At 35.5% G+C, this 18,257-nt stretch overlaps 1 protein-coding gene across 7 annotated transcripts in view; it reads right to left on the bottom strand.

Moving 5' to 3' along the window:
- Nucleotides 1-18,257, bottom strand: part of RAPH1 (Ras association (RalGDS/AF-6) and pleckstrin homology domains 1) — a 128,932-nt gene that overhangs the window by 81,632 nt on the left and 29,043 nt on the right. For all 7 annotated transcript variants that reach the window (XM_057745792.1, XM_057745793.1, XM_057745794.1 and 4 more), the window contains exons 2-4: nucleotides 15,599-15,718; nucleotides 12,273-12,378; nucleotides 10,952-11,457 (exon numbers count right to left, since the gene is read on the bottom strand). In XM_057745792.1, coding sequence (XP_057601775.1) covers nucleotides 10,952-11,457; nucleotides 12,273-12,378; nucleotides 15,599-15,718 — 732 coding nt within the window. The remainder of the gene's footprint in view (nucleotides 1-10,951; nucleotides 11,458-12,272; nucleotides 12,379-15,598; nucleotides 15,719-18,257) is intronic.

Here is an 18,257-nt window from a genome sequence, read left to right as displayed (position 1 = left end):
GAGGAAAAGATCACTGAAATGAATCATTGAAACAAAATAGTAATGAAAAGTTGCATGCACCTCATTATATTGTATAGGAAAGGCAAGAACCAGATGACCCTAACCCTTGATAATTTAAGGATAACCTCACTCTACTTCTGGACAGTAGAGCTCTATGGGAGAACCACACAGAAACACTGTGTCCAGTACCAATTCATATTTCTGAACCTCAACTGGGCCTTAACTGCTGTTTGGCAGTACTCAATCTTTTCTCCTCACTCTGTAAGTCATTCTCTCTAAGCTTGTTCTAAGTAGTTTCCAAGTTCTTCAGGTTCCTGGTTTCATCCTTCAATCTCTTCATATGACCTCATTTCCCTCCGTTTTTAAGAAAATCACATCTATCCATCCCGAAGATCTTCATTCCTAAAAGGTATCCTACAACTACACTCATATTCTCATCCTTATCTCCAGTTCTATATGAGTAAACACCCTTTTTTTCCCTACAAAGCTAACCATGTCCTAGATTCCACCCATTCCCTTTCTAATATCTCACCTCTGATACTCAACTGGTGCAGCTTATTGGGGCTGAGAAGGACAGAAAAATACTCAGTTCTTCTGGGTACCCTCTTCTTGTTAAACTATTATTTTCTACTTTTCGCTGCCAAGTTTCCTGAATTCAGCTACAGTGAACCTTAATTCCCTGCAACCTAGCATCCACCTTTCTTCTCCAAAGTCTTCATCCTCTGAATTGTAATGCATTTTGTAATTCATTCTCAAAGTCCTCAATGACCTTTTAACCAAGGTTTCTATCTTTCCTATAACAGCACTTTCCTCACTGTATTTTTAAAAATATTTTATTTATTTATTTATTTGGTTGCACCAGGTCTTAGTTGCCGCTCTTTGACTCCTTAGTTGTGGCTCTATGGCTCTTTAGTTGTGGCATGTATGCTACTTAATTGTGGCTGGTGGGCTCCTTAGTTGTGGCATGTGAACTCCTAGTTGCAGCATACACACGGGATCTAGTTCTCTGACCAGGGATAGAACCCAGGTCCCTGCATTGGGAGCACAGAGTCTTAACCACTGCACCACCAGGGAAGTCCCTCCTCACTGTATTAAAATTGCTTCTTTGCTTGTCTGTATTGACACCCCTGTCCTCATACAATAAATTATAATCTCCTAAGGACATTGTGTATTATGTTCACAGTTTTATCCCTTACAGTCCAACACAGTGTCTAGGTGCTCCAATATTTATGGAATGTATGAATAACTATTACTTCTTGGCCTTCATGCCACCTGCTTGGCCAGATTAAGACTGTTTTTGCTTTCCCCTCTCTACATTTCCTCAGTCAACATATTCTATAGCACTGTGTCAATCACTGCATCAATGGGAGGCCTATCAAATCAATATTGCCAACCTTCATTCTTAGGAAATAAAGACTTAAGTATTAAGGGTTAAAATGGCATCATAAATGCAACCAACTCTCAAATGGTTCAGGAAAAAATTGTATATACAAAAAGCGAATATAAGTAATGAGTTTCATGAATTCTTTGCACTATTCTTTCAAATTTTTGTATTTCTGAAATTATTTCAAAATAAAAAGTTAAAAAAAAAAATCTATCCTCTCTAGGTTCAATCTCACACAAGCTCCCATCGTATTTCCAAATGCTTACTGGTTAGTTAAAAAAATCATAATCCAAGGTGTTTAACAAGAGATGGCTGCCCATATGCCATGTTAAACAGTATGATGCAACATTACAAGTATTAAAATTCAACATATCTTTAGCAGAAACGAATATACGCACGGGAAGTAACAAAGACAATAGAAAACAGTACATATGCAAACAAAGATTAAATGTTGTTACCTTAATAAAGATGAAAAAGGATTATGGAATGATACAAATGGTTTAATGTTAAATAGGTTCCATTTCCATAAAATATTTAAATACTACGAAAGTTATCCCCCCAAATCTAATTTTTATCTTTATTACTTTCATAAATCTAAAAGCTGTGCTCAAAATGCATAAGAAAAGTGAATGTGAAGGTCAATTCTACACATAAATTTTGCTTCACACCTTCTCAGTTTCAAAAACTTGCATTTGTTATAAAGCTATCAAGCTCTCTACCAATCTCTCAAAAACTCTCCACAAATCCCTGCAAAGTGAGTTACGGATCACTACTTTCTTGAACTTAATCTGTAGCGTGTTAGAAGTACCATTTATGAGCCAGAATCTTGTGGGGGAGAGTGTATAGAGAAGCACTGATCTGAACATAGGATCCAAACCATAATCGAGAAATGACCTTCTACCAAAGACATAGTTACAAAATAAAACACTTCCTTTTAGTAGCTAACACCTTAGACAGCAACTGGAAGAAAGTGGAGATTTGTGAACACACATTAATGTTTCAATAAAACAGATTCACATCCATCTCTTACTAACATGTGTATACGCTTTTCACAAATATTAAAAATAAATGTAGCATGATGGTTAAGAATCCAGACCCCCGCGGCCAGACTGCCTGGTTTCACGCCCCAGCTCAGTCATTTCCCGGCAATGTGACTCTGGGCTTATTGTTTAACCTGTTTCCTCATGTGTACAATGGTGTAAGGAGAGCATTTATCTCCAAAGGTTGCTGTAAAAATTAAATGAGTAATAATAACATCTCTATAATTACAAGAGTGGGAAACCACCAGCCATCATTTGAATTTTATGTAAGCCTCAATTCATTTAGATTAGAGCTAGCTTATAGTTGTTAAATTTTAACAAAATGTTCAGGAATATACTAAAACACCACAAGATGGGGATGTTACTGCATAAGTTTCTACTGCCCATGCAGTTCTGTCTCTAGGTCTGCATCTGAGAAGCACTGGCCAGTCTAGCCTGGTCTTGATCCTCCTTCAATTCTGTGATGAGGCAGCAAGGTACTGCTGTATGAGCTCTACAACCAGACTGTCTGGGTTCAAACCCTTGGGAAAATTATTTAGTCACTTTGCCTTAGTTCCTTTCATTGTACAATAGAGGTAATGGTACCTATTCCACAAGGCACTGTACAGACCTAGTGTGTTAAGCATGTAAAGCACAATGCCCAACGTAGAATAAGCACTCAACATAGTAGCTGGTATTATTTTCTATTTCCCCCCTCTTTCTCTTTATTCCTCTCTAGATATATAACTGGCCATTACATAGCCAGTATAAAGTCCTTTACCAGCTCTCCCAACACAAAACAAAACAGAAAAGAAAAACAAAACAGACCTAAAACCAAATAAAGATGCTTTTTCACTTCCTCAAGGAAATACTGCACAGATTTCTAAGAAATCCACACAAAGATCAGGGCATATATGCCAGTGTTGACTGGGTGGTGTGTCTAAAAGTGAGTGATGACCAGGCTTTTTCCCTGGCTTTCACCAATCTTCAGTTCTTCTTTCATCTGATACCTATTCCTTCTATTAATCTCACTAGGCCAATGAAATCTAGAGTTAAATACCAAGTTGGTACATGTGAATAAATTTCAGTGAGATGCAGCAATACAGCCATTAGAATTTTAGGCGAAATGTAGCTATAATAACCAATAACCCTGATCTTTTAGATATGAGGGCCTCTTAAAGTTTCAGAAAGCCCTGTGCTCCACCTGGTTAATACTCCAGAGCAAAAGGTTGTTTTCTAAGAATAATTTGGGAATTCAATGCCAATGATACCTGACATTACAAAACAATTGCTGTTTTCTTTCCAATACCTCAAAATTTATGTACACATTAATTCTTGAAATAGTTCTGGAAAGTGAAATAAGTCAAGGAATTGCACAGAAGCTATGATATCCTGTGTTGCATATCACAAATTATAATGGTGTATGCATGAAATATTTCATTTAAAAAACCCTATACACATGAGGGAAAAAAATATAACACTGAAAAGTTTTAGTAGCTCAGATATTTAGGAATTTTTCCCTATTAAAATATTAATAATATAATCATCAAACATTCTTAAAAATTCAGCAAAACTTTTTGAATCTACCACAAACGTCAGTAAAAGCTTCTAAAAGCATTTTCATTTTAAAAATATAAAATTCCAAATTCAGAGGAATCATTCATGTAAATCCCACCAGAAAATAAACATACAGGTATATTTTAGCACTAACCTTTAATCAGTAGACTCTATATAAAATTTATGACATGCAATTACTACTTAAATTTGCAAACTGCTGTCCTATTAAAAAGTACTGTTTTATCACTTAATGTGAATAAAAGTACCAGCAAGTCAGCTGCAACATTTATTTCACATTGTTTTAGATATAAAGAGCCCTAATTTACTTCAACTACAATGAATTCTAACTTAAAAAACTTAGCAAATGAACATTACTGATGGATTTCATAAGAATACTGACAAATTGTTCTATAGTTCATTTTTATGTTTATTCATAGAAAATATTTTTATGTTTAAAGCATTCTTTAACATTCAGGAAGTAATCTTTTTTTTAATTTAATTAATTTATTTATTATTTTTTGGGGGGGTACAGCAAGTTCAATCATCTGTTTTTATACACATATCCCCATATTCCCTTCCTCCCTCGACTCCCCTCCCACCCTCCCCCGAGTCCCCCCCACCTTCCCAGTCCCAGTCCTCTAAGGCATCTTCCATCCTCGAGTTGAACTCGCTTTGTTACACAACAACTTCCCACTGGCTATCTATTTTACAGTTGGTAGTATATATATGTCTGTGCTACTCTCTCGTTTAGTCTCAGCTTCCCCTTCACCCCTCGCCCCCTCCCAAACCTCGAGTTCTCCAGTCCATTCTCTGCATCTGCGTCCTTGTTCTTGTCACTGAGTTCATCAGTACCATTTTTAGATTCCGTATATGTGAGTTAGCATACAATATTTGTCTTTCTCTTTCTGACTTACTTCACTCTGTATGACAGACTCTAGGTCTATCCACCTCATTACATATAGCATCAGGAAGTAATCATTTTTGATAATCAACTTCACTTTATTTTTAAGATATTGATAAAAGTTGGGAGGAATTCAAATACAAACTTCCCAGTTATTTAACCTACTTAATCTCTCCTTTGGAATAATGCCCCCACCAAAGAGGCAGTGGAAGGCTTAAATGAAATAAACATATGTGAAGTGCCTGGAAGCACAGTATTGCAACAAAAGTCAAGAAAGAGAAAGGCAGGGGGAAAAGAGGTACTCTTCCTGATGTGAAATTATACTGTGCCTATCTCTGCTGGCTTCACAAAGCTAGAAGGCAGAAAGATAAGCCACTTAATTATTTATTTTTGAATGGGCAGACTGAATACCCACATGCCCAAGATGAAAAAGTATCAATCTCAAATTGATTTTTTTAATTGGTATTTGTGTCACTAAACTTTGGTGCAAGTAACTATTCTGTCCTAGGTTTCTTAAAATAGGTATAATTACTGCCTCTAAAGAACTTAGTTGTGTCTAAAAAAACCGTTTCACTATCAGAATTTTTACATATTACTTCACTCATAGCAATCCGTCCACCACCTTGAAAGAAAATTACTGCTGATAATTTCAGAGTGCATGACTTCTAGACAAAGATGGACTGAACACAAGCATATATTTAAATGCTCATTCAAATATCTGACTGCTTATGAGCCAAATAATATTCTCGGTGCTAAAGATACATCAGGAATCAAAGAAATTTTTAAAAATATTCCTCTCCTCATGGAGCTTACATTCAAGTGGGAAAAGACAGATGAGCACAATAAAAGAACCAAAATACACAGTATTTTAAATGGTGATAAAATAAAGAGAAATCTAAAGCAGAAAAGGAAAATAAAAAGTAAGCACAGGGCAGAGGAACAGGAGTTCAATTTTAAAATAGGGTGATCACAGAATCCTCACTGGGAAAGCGACATTTGAGCAAATGCCTAAAGGCAGTAAAGGGGTACCATCATGGGGAAGGGCATCCAGGCAGGGGTACAGGCGAAAAGGCTCTCAGGTGTGCTGTGACTTCTGGCAAAGAACAATTGGGAGGCAGTACAGCTGACAGAATAAGGGAGGGAGGGAAGAAAGGAATATAGGGGCAGGCAATAGTAAAGCAGATCTGGTAAGGCCCTGCAGGCCACTGTAGGGATTTTGGTTTTATACTGAGTAAGATACAAAGCCTTTGGGTTTGAAAAGAGGAGGGGCAAGATTTGACTTACCTTTAATAGGACCACTCTGGCTGCCGTGTGGATGACAGACTGTTAAGGGAACAGTGAACAAAGTAGACTAATTGGGAGGCTACTACAAAAATCTATATCAAGAAATGTTGGTTTGGTGGCAGTGAAGGTGGTGCGAAGTGATCAAATTCTGGATATATTCTGAAGTTAAGGCAACAGAATTGGCTGCTGGATTGGAAGCAGGGTAGGAAAAAAAAGGAGAAGGAAATAAAGACTCCAAGGGTTTTGCTTGATGAACTGGAGGACAGAATAGTCATTAACTGAGATGCAGAAGACTGTGGGAGGAATAAGTTTGGGAGAAAAGATCAGGGCTTCAGTTTGAGACCAGTTTAGTCTGAGCTACCTATTAGATAACCAAATAGAGATGTTGATTAGTAACAGGATGCATGAGCCTGGAGTTCAGGGGAGAGACACTGGCTAAAGAAATCTGTATTCCCCCAAATCTAAGATGATTTAATGCTGGTACTTTCCTGATATTTAATCAGAAACTGTCAAGACAGCTTCACACAACATAGCATAATTGCCATCTTGCTGACAGTGAGTGACAGATGCCACCTGACTTAGAATATGGCTTCTCAACCTTCGCACTATTTGGGGTCAGATAATTTTTTGCTATGGGGACTGTCTTTTGCATTGTAGGATTTTAGCAGCTCCCCTGGCCTCTATCCACCAGATGCCAGTAGCACCCTTCTATCACTAACAACAAAAATGTCTCCAGACATTGCTGAATGTCCCCTCAGGGACAAAACAGCTCCCAGCTGAGAACCATTAAGATGTAGAGGGGAAAGTGTGCCTTAAATAAATGATAGGGTATTAAAATTTGGGAGTTGTCAGTATGTAAGATCACAAAAGGAGTAGATACAGATAGAAAGATCATCTGCGGACTGCACCTTGGGACAGGCATTCCAAGGTCAAGGGACTGCAGACATGAGGAGGAGACTGTGAATGGCCAATGATGGAGTTCTAATACCGCCACAAATCTCATTAAAACAAAGATACAGGGTTTTGTTGTTGCTGTTGTTTTAAAGACAAACTCATAAGAACACATGACAAAAATCTGGAAGCTAGAAGGCATACGGCTGAGTGGTAAAAAAAAAAAAAAAATTCAGCAGGCCCAAGGAAAGTTGAATGCTAAGCCAGCATTGGAGAAGAGCAGAGGGGCACCCCAATTTACATTCTGTAACCTCAAAATGATCCCAGAAACAGCAGAAGTGAAGGTGGGACTAAAAGCAGGACTGGTTGAAAGCATATTTTAAAAAGGAGTTAATTCCCAGATTTCCTCCTTTCCTGCCACCAGCAGTGGTCTCAAGTTCAGACTGATATTCATTCGCAGGACCCCAAAGACCAGAGCTTGGCACCAGGATTACTTAGTTCAGTTAAAAGACAAAGACAGACAAAGACAGCATGCTAGCATGTGGCATGCTAACTTCAGAAGGGATTTATACAGCTCACCACGGTCCTTTTTTGGACCTACCATTGTTAAGAGAAAGAGATCATGTGAATAAGTGCAAAAACCACCCCTGGTTAGGGAAACTTCACGCTCCACAGGAACCAGTGGTATATTTTAACAGCCAATGAGTGTAGGTTCCAGGGACCCTGGAGGGATATGTTTATGCTCACTTACAAGAGTTACACATTGCACACCAGGGAGTCAAGTTCAGTGTCTTTTTACAGGCTTCTATAGTTCACTCCCAGTCTTCCTGGCCCACATGCACCCACCAATCAGGGTTAATTTACAATAAACAATATTACCTGGACACATTCTATATTTATTAATCAAGTTTCTAGTAAAAGAATACCAGGAGAAGGAACATCCAAGGTCATTTCCCATGAAAAAAAGGGTTCAGACCTGCTATTATTAACCCCTTCTAGTTACACTGTGATTCTCAAATGGGGACAACTTTGTCTCACAGGGAACATGTAGCAATATCTGGAGACATTTTTAGTTGTCACAACTGGAGGGATGTATGTAATACTAGCACCTAGTGGGTAGATGCCAGGGATGCTGCTAAACATCCTACAATGCACAGGATAGCTTCCCATAACAAATAACTATCTAGCCCAGAATGCCAACAGTGCTGATGAGTGAGAAACCCTGACCTAGAAGGATTAAATGGAAGGCTGTGTTGAGGACCACTCCCTATCCCACACCTTCTTTCCCAAATGGGGTGCTAAAGCCCTGGCAGCCAAGCATAGGCCCTCCATGCAGGGGATTGGAAGAATCTTATCTGAAGAAGCTTACGAACCTGAGAGAAAAGACCTAAGAATGATACTAGAATAAAACTACAAAAGACAAAACAGAATTTTAAGAAGATGAAATTAACAGAACACCAATTTTGTTCAAACCAAGTAAGAGATTTAATCAACTGGGAGAAAGATTGGAGTTGAAATAGTGATAAACATACAAAAAAACTATTTTAAAATCTAAAGACAATTCTTAATTCCAGGAAAAGCAAAACGTAATGTCCCAAAATGGAAACGTAATAAAAGTATATACAGTTTAGCAGTAAACTGCATGTATACAGTCATGATAATATAAACACTGAATAGTTACCCAACCAAAATATATAGGAAGGATGGGGAAACCGGAGGGGAGAAAAGAGGGGAATTGTCTAAGGCGCACAAATCCTAATCTTGCAGAGTAAAAAGTCAGTAGGTAATATATACAACTGAAAAAAAAAATCAAGAAATAGCAATATAACTGCAGATTTAATGATAGGTAAATACACTAAGAATCACCTAAAAGTAGAAAGCACTTACCTCTGGGAGCAGAATATAGGGTGCGTGAGTGTGTGTGTGCATGTGTAGCAAAGTTTTTTGGCAACAAGTCTCTTTAGAACTATATGACTTTAACTCCATGCATGCAAAACTAATTAAAGTAATTTTTAAAAAACTGTATTTGAGTCTGGTGGCAATTTGATACATGGGTTTGGGATCTAGGAAGCCTTCCTTCTTGGTCTGAATCAAAACAGACTAGATCCAAAAAAAAGTATACTGAAACAAGTTCCAGATTTGTTAAACCACATTTCTACCTATCTGGGCAAGGCAAGAGAACAAGCTGGAGAGAGAAGACTTTAACTCCTTTCCCTGCTTTTTTCCTGGCTTACTCACCAAACCTTACATTAAGTCTTTTATTAAATATTATACCACTGCACACTGGTATCCTTGCCCATGAATACCACTAGATACAGTGTGAAGTGTCTGCTGGGAGAAGACTTCATTTTTTACTTTATTTGCTCTTCAGTTGTTACTTATGAGTGTACTTTACAGAGTGAACTTTATGAGTGTATCTGACTGATGGAAACACACACATACACACACATCAAGATTCTCCATTAGTTAATAACCTGTCCTCATGCATCCTGACCCAACTCAAAATAATCTATTTGGAAAGAAGGAATATCAACATACAAAACACAGAACAACCAAGCAAACACATTCCTAATTAAACATTGCTCATATCCCAAACAGTTAAATCTAAAGGATATAAGTGATGCATGCTAAGTAGCTGGTGCTAAATATAATGCCCAGCTATCACAAGATAGAAATCAGTTTTCAAATTCTCAATAGAATATATACCACGCAGAAAAGTTTCATTTTAAATAATGCAAGTTTTCTCTGATATAATTTGTGAACTTTCTTTACAAGCAATAAAACTTAAATTTATTTCCAAACTACCATGATTCATGCTTCTTTTGTGCTCCACACTGCCTAGAACAAAGCTAGGTACATGAGTGGATACCAAGAGTTACTGACTGATAGAAATTAATCTAATGAATTAAATCAATGGAGGGCAAAATCAATAATGTTGAGTAATAGGTGTAAATTTTGAATTTCTCTGCAATTCCTTAAACAATGTTTTTTATAAGATTTTACCTTAGTATTGATTAATATAAATTATTTTACTCTGTATTAGAGAGCACTGTAGAAAACTGAATGGAAGTTTGGCTTTATTCTGACCCACAGGTTTCTTTCTTGCTACCTTATAATGAAATCGCCTTCTCCTTGATGGAAAAAACTCAATAAAGAATTAACCTTCATCAAGCTCAGCTTTTACTAAACTTATTTTATAACAAATCCATTCCTTACTCTCACCCCATCACATCCAGAAAAACTACATCTTTTAAAATCTGTTCATGTATATTATACCACTTTTGATTCTCTGAACCACAGTATGAGGAAGATAGACCATGTACTATTAGCTCCACTTTACGTATGAGAAACTGAAGTTCACAAAGACTGAGTAGCTCATTTAGGTCTGATGGGTAGTGCAACACTTCAAACCAAGTTTTCCGATTCCAAGCCCAGTGGCTCTTTCCACTACACCACACCAACTCCTTGATAATAAAATGGAGTAAACCCTGAGAATAGAATCTGGGAGAACTATAATGCGGATATGAGTCATTTTCTCAAGTGGTTATTTTATAATAAACATATATTAAAAAGTAATTATTATCAGCTTAATAGTTATCATAACTTTACAAAACATCAAATATAAATTACATTTCAAGTTTTTTAATCATGTGATACAACTGATATTAAGGACTTCAAATAGTCACAAGAACAAAACCAAAGAAACTAAATCTCTTCTTAATCATCTTTGTGACACTACTATATCTGGTAATATATTCTTTCTGTAGTCTGAGTTTAAAACTTAGCTCAGAGGTATTCTTGACAAATTTTAAACATAGAAAACACAAGAAAGTTAATTAGAACTGCATTTTAAAAATATCCTTTCCTCCTTATTTTAATACTGAAATACCAGAGAAGAAAGTTCCATCCACTTACCTCAGTAATTGGCTGTCCCTGATGCGTCAAATCCAGTTCTTGAGGGCGTGTTACTTTATCGATATCCAAAGAGTCCATGCTGGAGGCTGCAGAAGTGATGCTTGAACGAGAGGAGTTACTAATAGAGCGTACTTCAGCATCACTCACTGTGCCCGCTGATGCTGTTCTCCTGTGCTGATTAGTTACTAAGGGCTTAGTATCTTCTAGTACAGATTGCTGAGCAGCCTCATCCATGCTCAGGGAGGCCTGTTCTAATTGTGCAGTGATGTCATCCAGGGAGTAGTTGGCATGAGACGGTTTAGTTATCCTATTAGATGAAGAAGACAGTCCTTTCAAGGTGCCATGTTTTGATGTATGTCGGCTAGCAGGTAACTTCTGAGTGGCTTTTGTTTCTGTGATTTGACGTTTACTATTTCCTGCACCAATACTGCTGAGCTCCTGCTCTATTGAGCAAAGATCGGCCATTAGGGCATCCAGATCCACAGTTTCTCCCTGATTCAGAGCTTCTGCAATGAACAACATGCATGATATTTCCAGAATACAATGAATTAGAATTTACACATTCTATTATAAATCAGTTAATGAATGCAGAGGGAAAAAACCAAAACAATTCATCTTATTGGGCCTAAAGCCTATCAAATATAGAATTTCTAACAGTTTTTTGTTTTAAATTCCAAGAGAAAATTTTAGAAGCAAAGAGTCCATCTTTTAAGATTTGAAGTAATCAGAGAAGAATAAAATTATGAGTTGAAAGATAAAAATAATGGAAAAACTGTATACCGTTCCATGGTTTTAACTATATCCCCCATGCAATTTTTTACCAGAGGCTCTAAGTTGTTAATATGACCATTGCCCTGGCAGATGATAATACCTAAAGATCTGAGGGCATAAAGAGAGAAACGTTAAGGCCTAAAAAAATTACAGATTGAAATGTCAGTTCCAAGAACTAAAAGCTGACTAGGTAGAATTCATTAAATAAACGCCAGAGGGGCTGATTTTTAAATTAATAACAAGTAATTTCACTGGACTTTATACCAGTGAAAATACAACAATGCAATTAACTTTGTTGTAGAATTACACCTGTGTATCTACTTTGTCAATTATTAATGACTCAACTAGAAAACTATTTTAGCTATGTTCCAGTTTGTTTTTTTCTGTGATCATTTGAATTAACAATAAAATGCACAAATCAAGAAATATAACTCAGTCAAGTTATGCATATATAGTTTTTATAGTGAGCTATTTGGAATTGTTACAGTTTTATTTCCACATTATATAACTTAATATACTATTTTACATTTTATTTCCAATTACATCTTACCATTCAAGTTGTATATGGAGAAACGATAAGAAAAATTGGCCATGTTTGTTTCCTGGTGAAGAGGAGATCTTTTTATTGGTTCCGTGGGCTTGTCAGAATCCAAACTCTTTAAAAAAGAAAGTAAATAAGTTATTTTAAATTCAGGCTTCAATTATAATAAAAAGATGAATAAAGTTTATGATTAAGTGAACTGTCATATAATAGTTAATACACAAAGTTCTTCTAAGTAATAGCCTTAAGGAAAAGTATAATTGGTTTCCACATCATTTTGGTTATATTTTTTTTCAATTTTTAGATATATGCTTAAGGCACTTGAGATAGTTATAGCTCAGAGTAAATATCTTTCCAAATATTGAATACATCAAGCATAGTGACCAAACTCATTTTACATAAATTCACTATAAAATAAGTTAGGTACATGAATATGGGCATGGTAAGATAAGAAATAGAAAGGAATAATGTAGAGAATTCTATTATCTCTTTCCTCAAAGGAATCTGTTTTCGGTCCAACACAGCCTCAATTCTTGGAATGAAGTACCCTGAAGATAAGGCACAATTCTGGACTCAAGATCTTAACAGAAGGCAGCTACAACTTCAAACAATGATGAAATATGCTTGTCCTTTTCAAGCTCTATCAAGGTGAGGGCCAACTGTAACTCAGCCATGCTTCCTGTGATAAGTCTACAATTATACTGCACTTCAGGGTAGGATGTCTTGTAAGTTAACTCACCACCTTTTTAAATGACACTTTTTTCTTTCTACAATAAGGAAAATAAGGTGTTTACAACAGAGAAATTCAGGGAAAGGGTCAGCAGTTATTTAGTGTCTATTTAAGCAAATATGTAAATAGGATTAGTCTTTTAAAATTTTAATTTCTCTCTATAATTATCAAATAGATTTCAAATGAAAAAGAATGCTGAATAGTCTATTTGCAGAATCATGGAATTAGATTAGAATACTATCTTCTTTATTCATCTGTTTCAATTGACTCTATTTAGACAGTGTCCACCCAGTTTTTAAAAGCTATCACCTGAAGGAGATCTACAACCATTCAGTGCCTCATTTCAAAGTTTCAGGAAACAGCTAGGAAATTCTCCTTTAACCTCAAACCAAATTCTTCCACTGCAGTTTAATGCCTAATCCTCCTTCTCTCAGTGGAAATGAAGAATAATAGGTAGGTAATGTTTTCAGTAAAACTTTAATATAATTGAGGACATATTAAAAGTCAATCTATTCTTCAGTTCAAATAAATGAACACTTACTATAATTATCTGGTATGTCCATAGTGCTGGGGCAAAAAGGGAAATAATAAGAAATGCTCCTTAATGCCAAGAAATGGATAATCTACTGGGGTGGTTCTTCTAATTTTTTTTTTTTTTTTTTGGCGGGGGGTGGAGTGGGGGTGGGAGTGGATGTCATTGAGAATGTGATAAAAGCCATGAACCTTCTTCCAGAAAAATGCAAATACATACAAAATTTTACGAACAATTTCAGGTGATTCAACAACTACTTAAAACTTAAAACTGATTTAATATAAACTTGAAAATCCACTAACATTGTTTGTGTGATATAGGTGCATAGATGACTCTTTGTAGTGAACTAAAATAATGAAATAAACAAGAATTTTGAAGTTTCATCCACCAACTTAGTAAGTAAAATATTTTTTGGAAATTCCTCAAGTGTTAAAAAGCAACTTGCTAGTAGTGAGCTATGTTATGCAATAGTTTCAACCTGTTTTCTCTCTAAAGACAGCTTTATACATAAAAAAAGAACCGTCATTACTTTAGGAGCCAACTTTATTGATGAATGGCTCTTCACATCTGTGTGGCAAGGAATTTAAAATATAGGGAAGAATACAAGGTTTTCTTGTATTCAGTAGAAATGCCATCTACAGTGGAGTAGCACAGACTCTACTCCACCCAGAGCGGCTGGATTGATACCTACCTGTCTTTCCTCTTTTTTGGGCCCTCCCTAGGGATGGACAACAAAACCTACAGTCAAGGAAACCCCTGGGAGTTCCCTGGTGGCCAAGTAGTTAGGATTCTGGGTTTTCACTGCTGTGGCCAGGGTTCAATCCCTAGTTGGGGAACTAAGATCCCACAAGCCACGCAGCAGGGCCAAAAAAAAAAAAAAAAGGACACCCCACACATGACAGTTGGCCCTCTCATACTTTCCTTCATCCATTATCATTTTCTGTTTCCTCTACTTTGCTTCCTCTTTCCTTTTTCTCCTCACCATAGAACTGCAGAGCCTAGTCATCACCTGCATGCCAAAATCACCTTTTTAAAAAAACTTAAGAATTAAACCGAGATGGTTTGGTAACTACATAAATGACCTTTATCACCACAAATACTGTTATTTCTTCTGATTGGAGATGAAGAGAATGACCCTTAGGAAATCCTAGTAAGACCGAAAGCCTTCTTTTCAAAATTCACCATTAACAGGTTATGGTCACAAACAAGTCTGCTTTTCAAAATGATCTAGCAAGAATTACATGAAGAGTTTCTCAGTTTCAATTCCAGACCACTATAGAAAGAGATACAGAAACAAACTAGAACTTTAATTTTCCACCATACCACCTACTTTTCTACTGGTTAATGAATCTCATACTTAAGCAATTTATAAAAAAAATTCTTCCCAGAGATATTAGTTAAGGATGAGTGAAAATAAGTTTTGTTCTAAAGTTCTTTCTCATTGTCAAAGTTAACATTGTTTTAATAACATAACTATCTTCATATACATTGAATATAATGTATTAACTGGGGTAGTAAGTGTATACACTTTTATACTAAAAACTGACCTGCTTTAGAAGATAAAGTCATTCTTTTTTTCTAAATTGAGGGTTCAATAAAACAAAATGAAAAAGCTTTGCCACTGTTTTAAAATGCAGCCAGGGATGAAACTTTGTCAGTACTCTGCAATCATGTAATAGAAAATGTGAGGATATTATTTATGTTGTAAAATGTGTTCATACTCACTAAATTATAAAATAGGATTTGCTAAAATTTAGATTTTTTTTACATGTTAGGCTTTAAAACTTCTTAGCCAGCAACTAACTCAATTATGAAACAGATTTTAAGAAATCCCTCTACATGCGCAGGGCCTTTGCCAAAGCATTTTTTTTTAATTCCTTAAAATAGCCACAGAAGATAATATCTTGTGTTCTGGAGTTACTATTCATTTACTTGTTAATATTTTGGACATTTTCCCCTTTATAGCAGTTATTTTAAAACATAACCTATATTCATATCCTTATGTCTATGCCGTACAGTTTTAGCACATAGTGATGACTTAAAATCCTCAGTTTTTCAAGCACAATTTCTAACCTGAGTGAGTTTGTCTAGCTCCCCTAGCCAGGCTCCAAACATTTTGTCCAGATCCTGATCTTCCTTGTCACTGTCTTCTTCAGCACCATGGTCAATTTCTTCATCTGATAGCTGTTCCATCTGAAATACAGATACTTGTGTATAACGAAGGCTGAACTCGAAAAATCATGCAGTGTATGTTCTGATATATGCTGCAACTCTCTGAACCTTGAAAAGTAGAGGTTATATTACAATAGGAAACTCGAAGTCATAAATGGAGACAAGGTTAACAAGTGAGTAGAAATGAGCAACTAAAGTATCAGATTATAACCAGAATCACAAATAACGATTTTTAAAAAAATTTTATTGGAGTATAGTTGCTTTACAACAATGATTTTAAAATCACAGACCACTCCCATTAATCTGAGGACATTACAGTAGTACAGTTCTCTCCACTAACAGATCCTGCAACACCCCAAACACCATAGAGAAAATATTTCAGAAGACTTTAATGAGTGAGCTATCTTATTCTGTAAAAATCTGTTCAAATAATTATGTATCGTGAAAACCTTAGTCCAAAAAAGCATTTCAGAGAAAAGACAAAGCAAAGTCTTTAATTTAGTTCAGTTTGTTGAATTAGTTCTTCCTTCTATCTTACCCTTACTTTCTACCCCATTTGTCTTTTACTTAACGTCCCTATTAGTCCCTACAAAATTTAAGTAACTAAGGGGAAATGGGAATATATGTATAAATACAGCTGATTCACTTTGGTGTACCTCAAAACCTGGTACAAGAGTGTAGAGTAATTATATTCCAATAAAGAGCTTAAAAAAATTCAAGCAACTAGAATTCAAACAGAAAACTAGAATTGAAAACATTAAATTCATATACAGAATTTCCTACATGTGGTGACTTTTCATGTGTAAAGTCCCTTGAAATAAGAGATATTTTCTTTCTTCCCACTAATAAAATAATGTGATATCTGACATGGAACTTGCATATTATCTTGTGAAGGGAGGAAAAGATTACACAAAACAAGTAAGATCAATGACTGACCAAATACTTAACATTCTTAAAGATTAATCTGATTAATATAAAATACTTCAACATTAAAGGCTCTGAGAAATCTTGAGTAAAGCTTACGTTTGCTTAAACCAATATATTCCGAATTTACTTGACCATATAGACCCTTTTCCTTCAACTTGGAGTAATACCCATTAACTTTCCCAGGGACATGATGAATAACTTCAGTGTATATGCCATACTCTTGACTCACATTTATGAAAACACAAATTTTGTTCCAGTGGATCTAGGCAATACTCAGAATACAACTTGTCAGTTAGCTTAAACAATTCTTCAGAGATTAAGGATATCTTTAATCTAATATAAGGATTTGTATACATTTATACCTCCAAAGCACTAATCAACAAAATTATCTGTGATCCGTAAATGTAGTTATGAAATACGTAAGGATTTTAACTATCTGATGAGGTGCCATGAAGTAAAAAAAAAATTTTTTTATTCTAGTCATTTTACTTATTTTTTAAGCTCTTTATTGGAGTATAATTGCTTTACACTGTTGTGCCAGTTTCCGCTGTACAACAAAGTGAATCAGCTATGTTTATACATATATCCCCACGGCCCCTCCCTCCCGTGATTTTAAACCTTATTTTACTACATAAAACTTTGTAAAAATGGTCAAATAATGTTGCAAAATCAAAACTGAATTTAGTTCTCATGATGTTGAAAACCAGATCATATTCCACTTAAGAAATTCTCATTTCTTAATTTCACTACTATAAGCATGTATAAATCAGGGCATTCTACCTTGACAAATGCAAAATGGATCAGCTAATTTTCCAATGCATAAATTTGTCTCTCAAAGAGATTTGGTTCTTACAGTTTACTTGTATTAATACTATTTCTAAGATTTTTATTCATTATTGAATTATTTGCAGATCAATCTCAATAGAAACCTGATATCATATTTCATTAAGTTATCTACCCATGGAAAACAAATAGTGCAAAGAAAAACCTCATCTTACCAGGTGACTTAATTACTCGAATAACAGTTGCTAGTTTGAGAATATCTAAAAGTAGTAATACTCAGTCTTCATAATGAGGGCCAACAAGCAACAGAACTGGGAACATAACAGTTAACTTCCTCTTCCTCTCTAACCTTCAAAACTAAACACAATGGAATAACCCAGAAGCAAAAATATTCTAGGAAGAATTCTGCTCTAATGTGTCTTATGCCTGCACTTCCCTTCTGAGCACACATTGCAAATGCCTATAAGGAACATGCTACACTGGAAAAAATGAAACAATAGGAATATAATTTTATAGCGCAAACACAAAATAGTTCAAAATGAATATGAATATTTTAAATTATCATGGATCCGAATAGAACTGCAGACTCCACAACAAAGTCTGCTGTGTTTGTGAGTTTTTTCCTATTATTCAAACCCAATAATTATTTGGATTTTAAAAACTCTCTTCAAATATTTAATAGTTTAAAAAAAAAAAGAAAGAAAAAAATGTTTAATAGTTTTGTTTTATCTAGACTACTACTGACTCAAGTAAAGGAACATATGGCTAAGGAACAATGACAGAGTCATAGAATAAATGGAAATTTTAAAGTAATTATTAGACTTTTACCATTTGTGTAACTTTCACCAAT

The sequence above is a fragment of the Hippopotamus amphibius genome, chromosome 8 (assembly GCF_030028045.1).
Source record: "Hippopotamus amphibius kiboko isolate mHipAmp2 chromosome 8, mHipAmp2.hap2, whole genome shotgun sequence".
NCBI lineage: Eukaryota > Metazoa > Chordata > Mammalia > Artiodactyla > Hippopotamidae > Hippopotamus > Hippopotamus amphibius.
The sequence above is the reverse complement of the archived record's forward strand: the minus strand, read 5'-3'. Positions and strand labels throughout refer to the sequence as shown.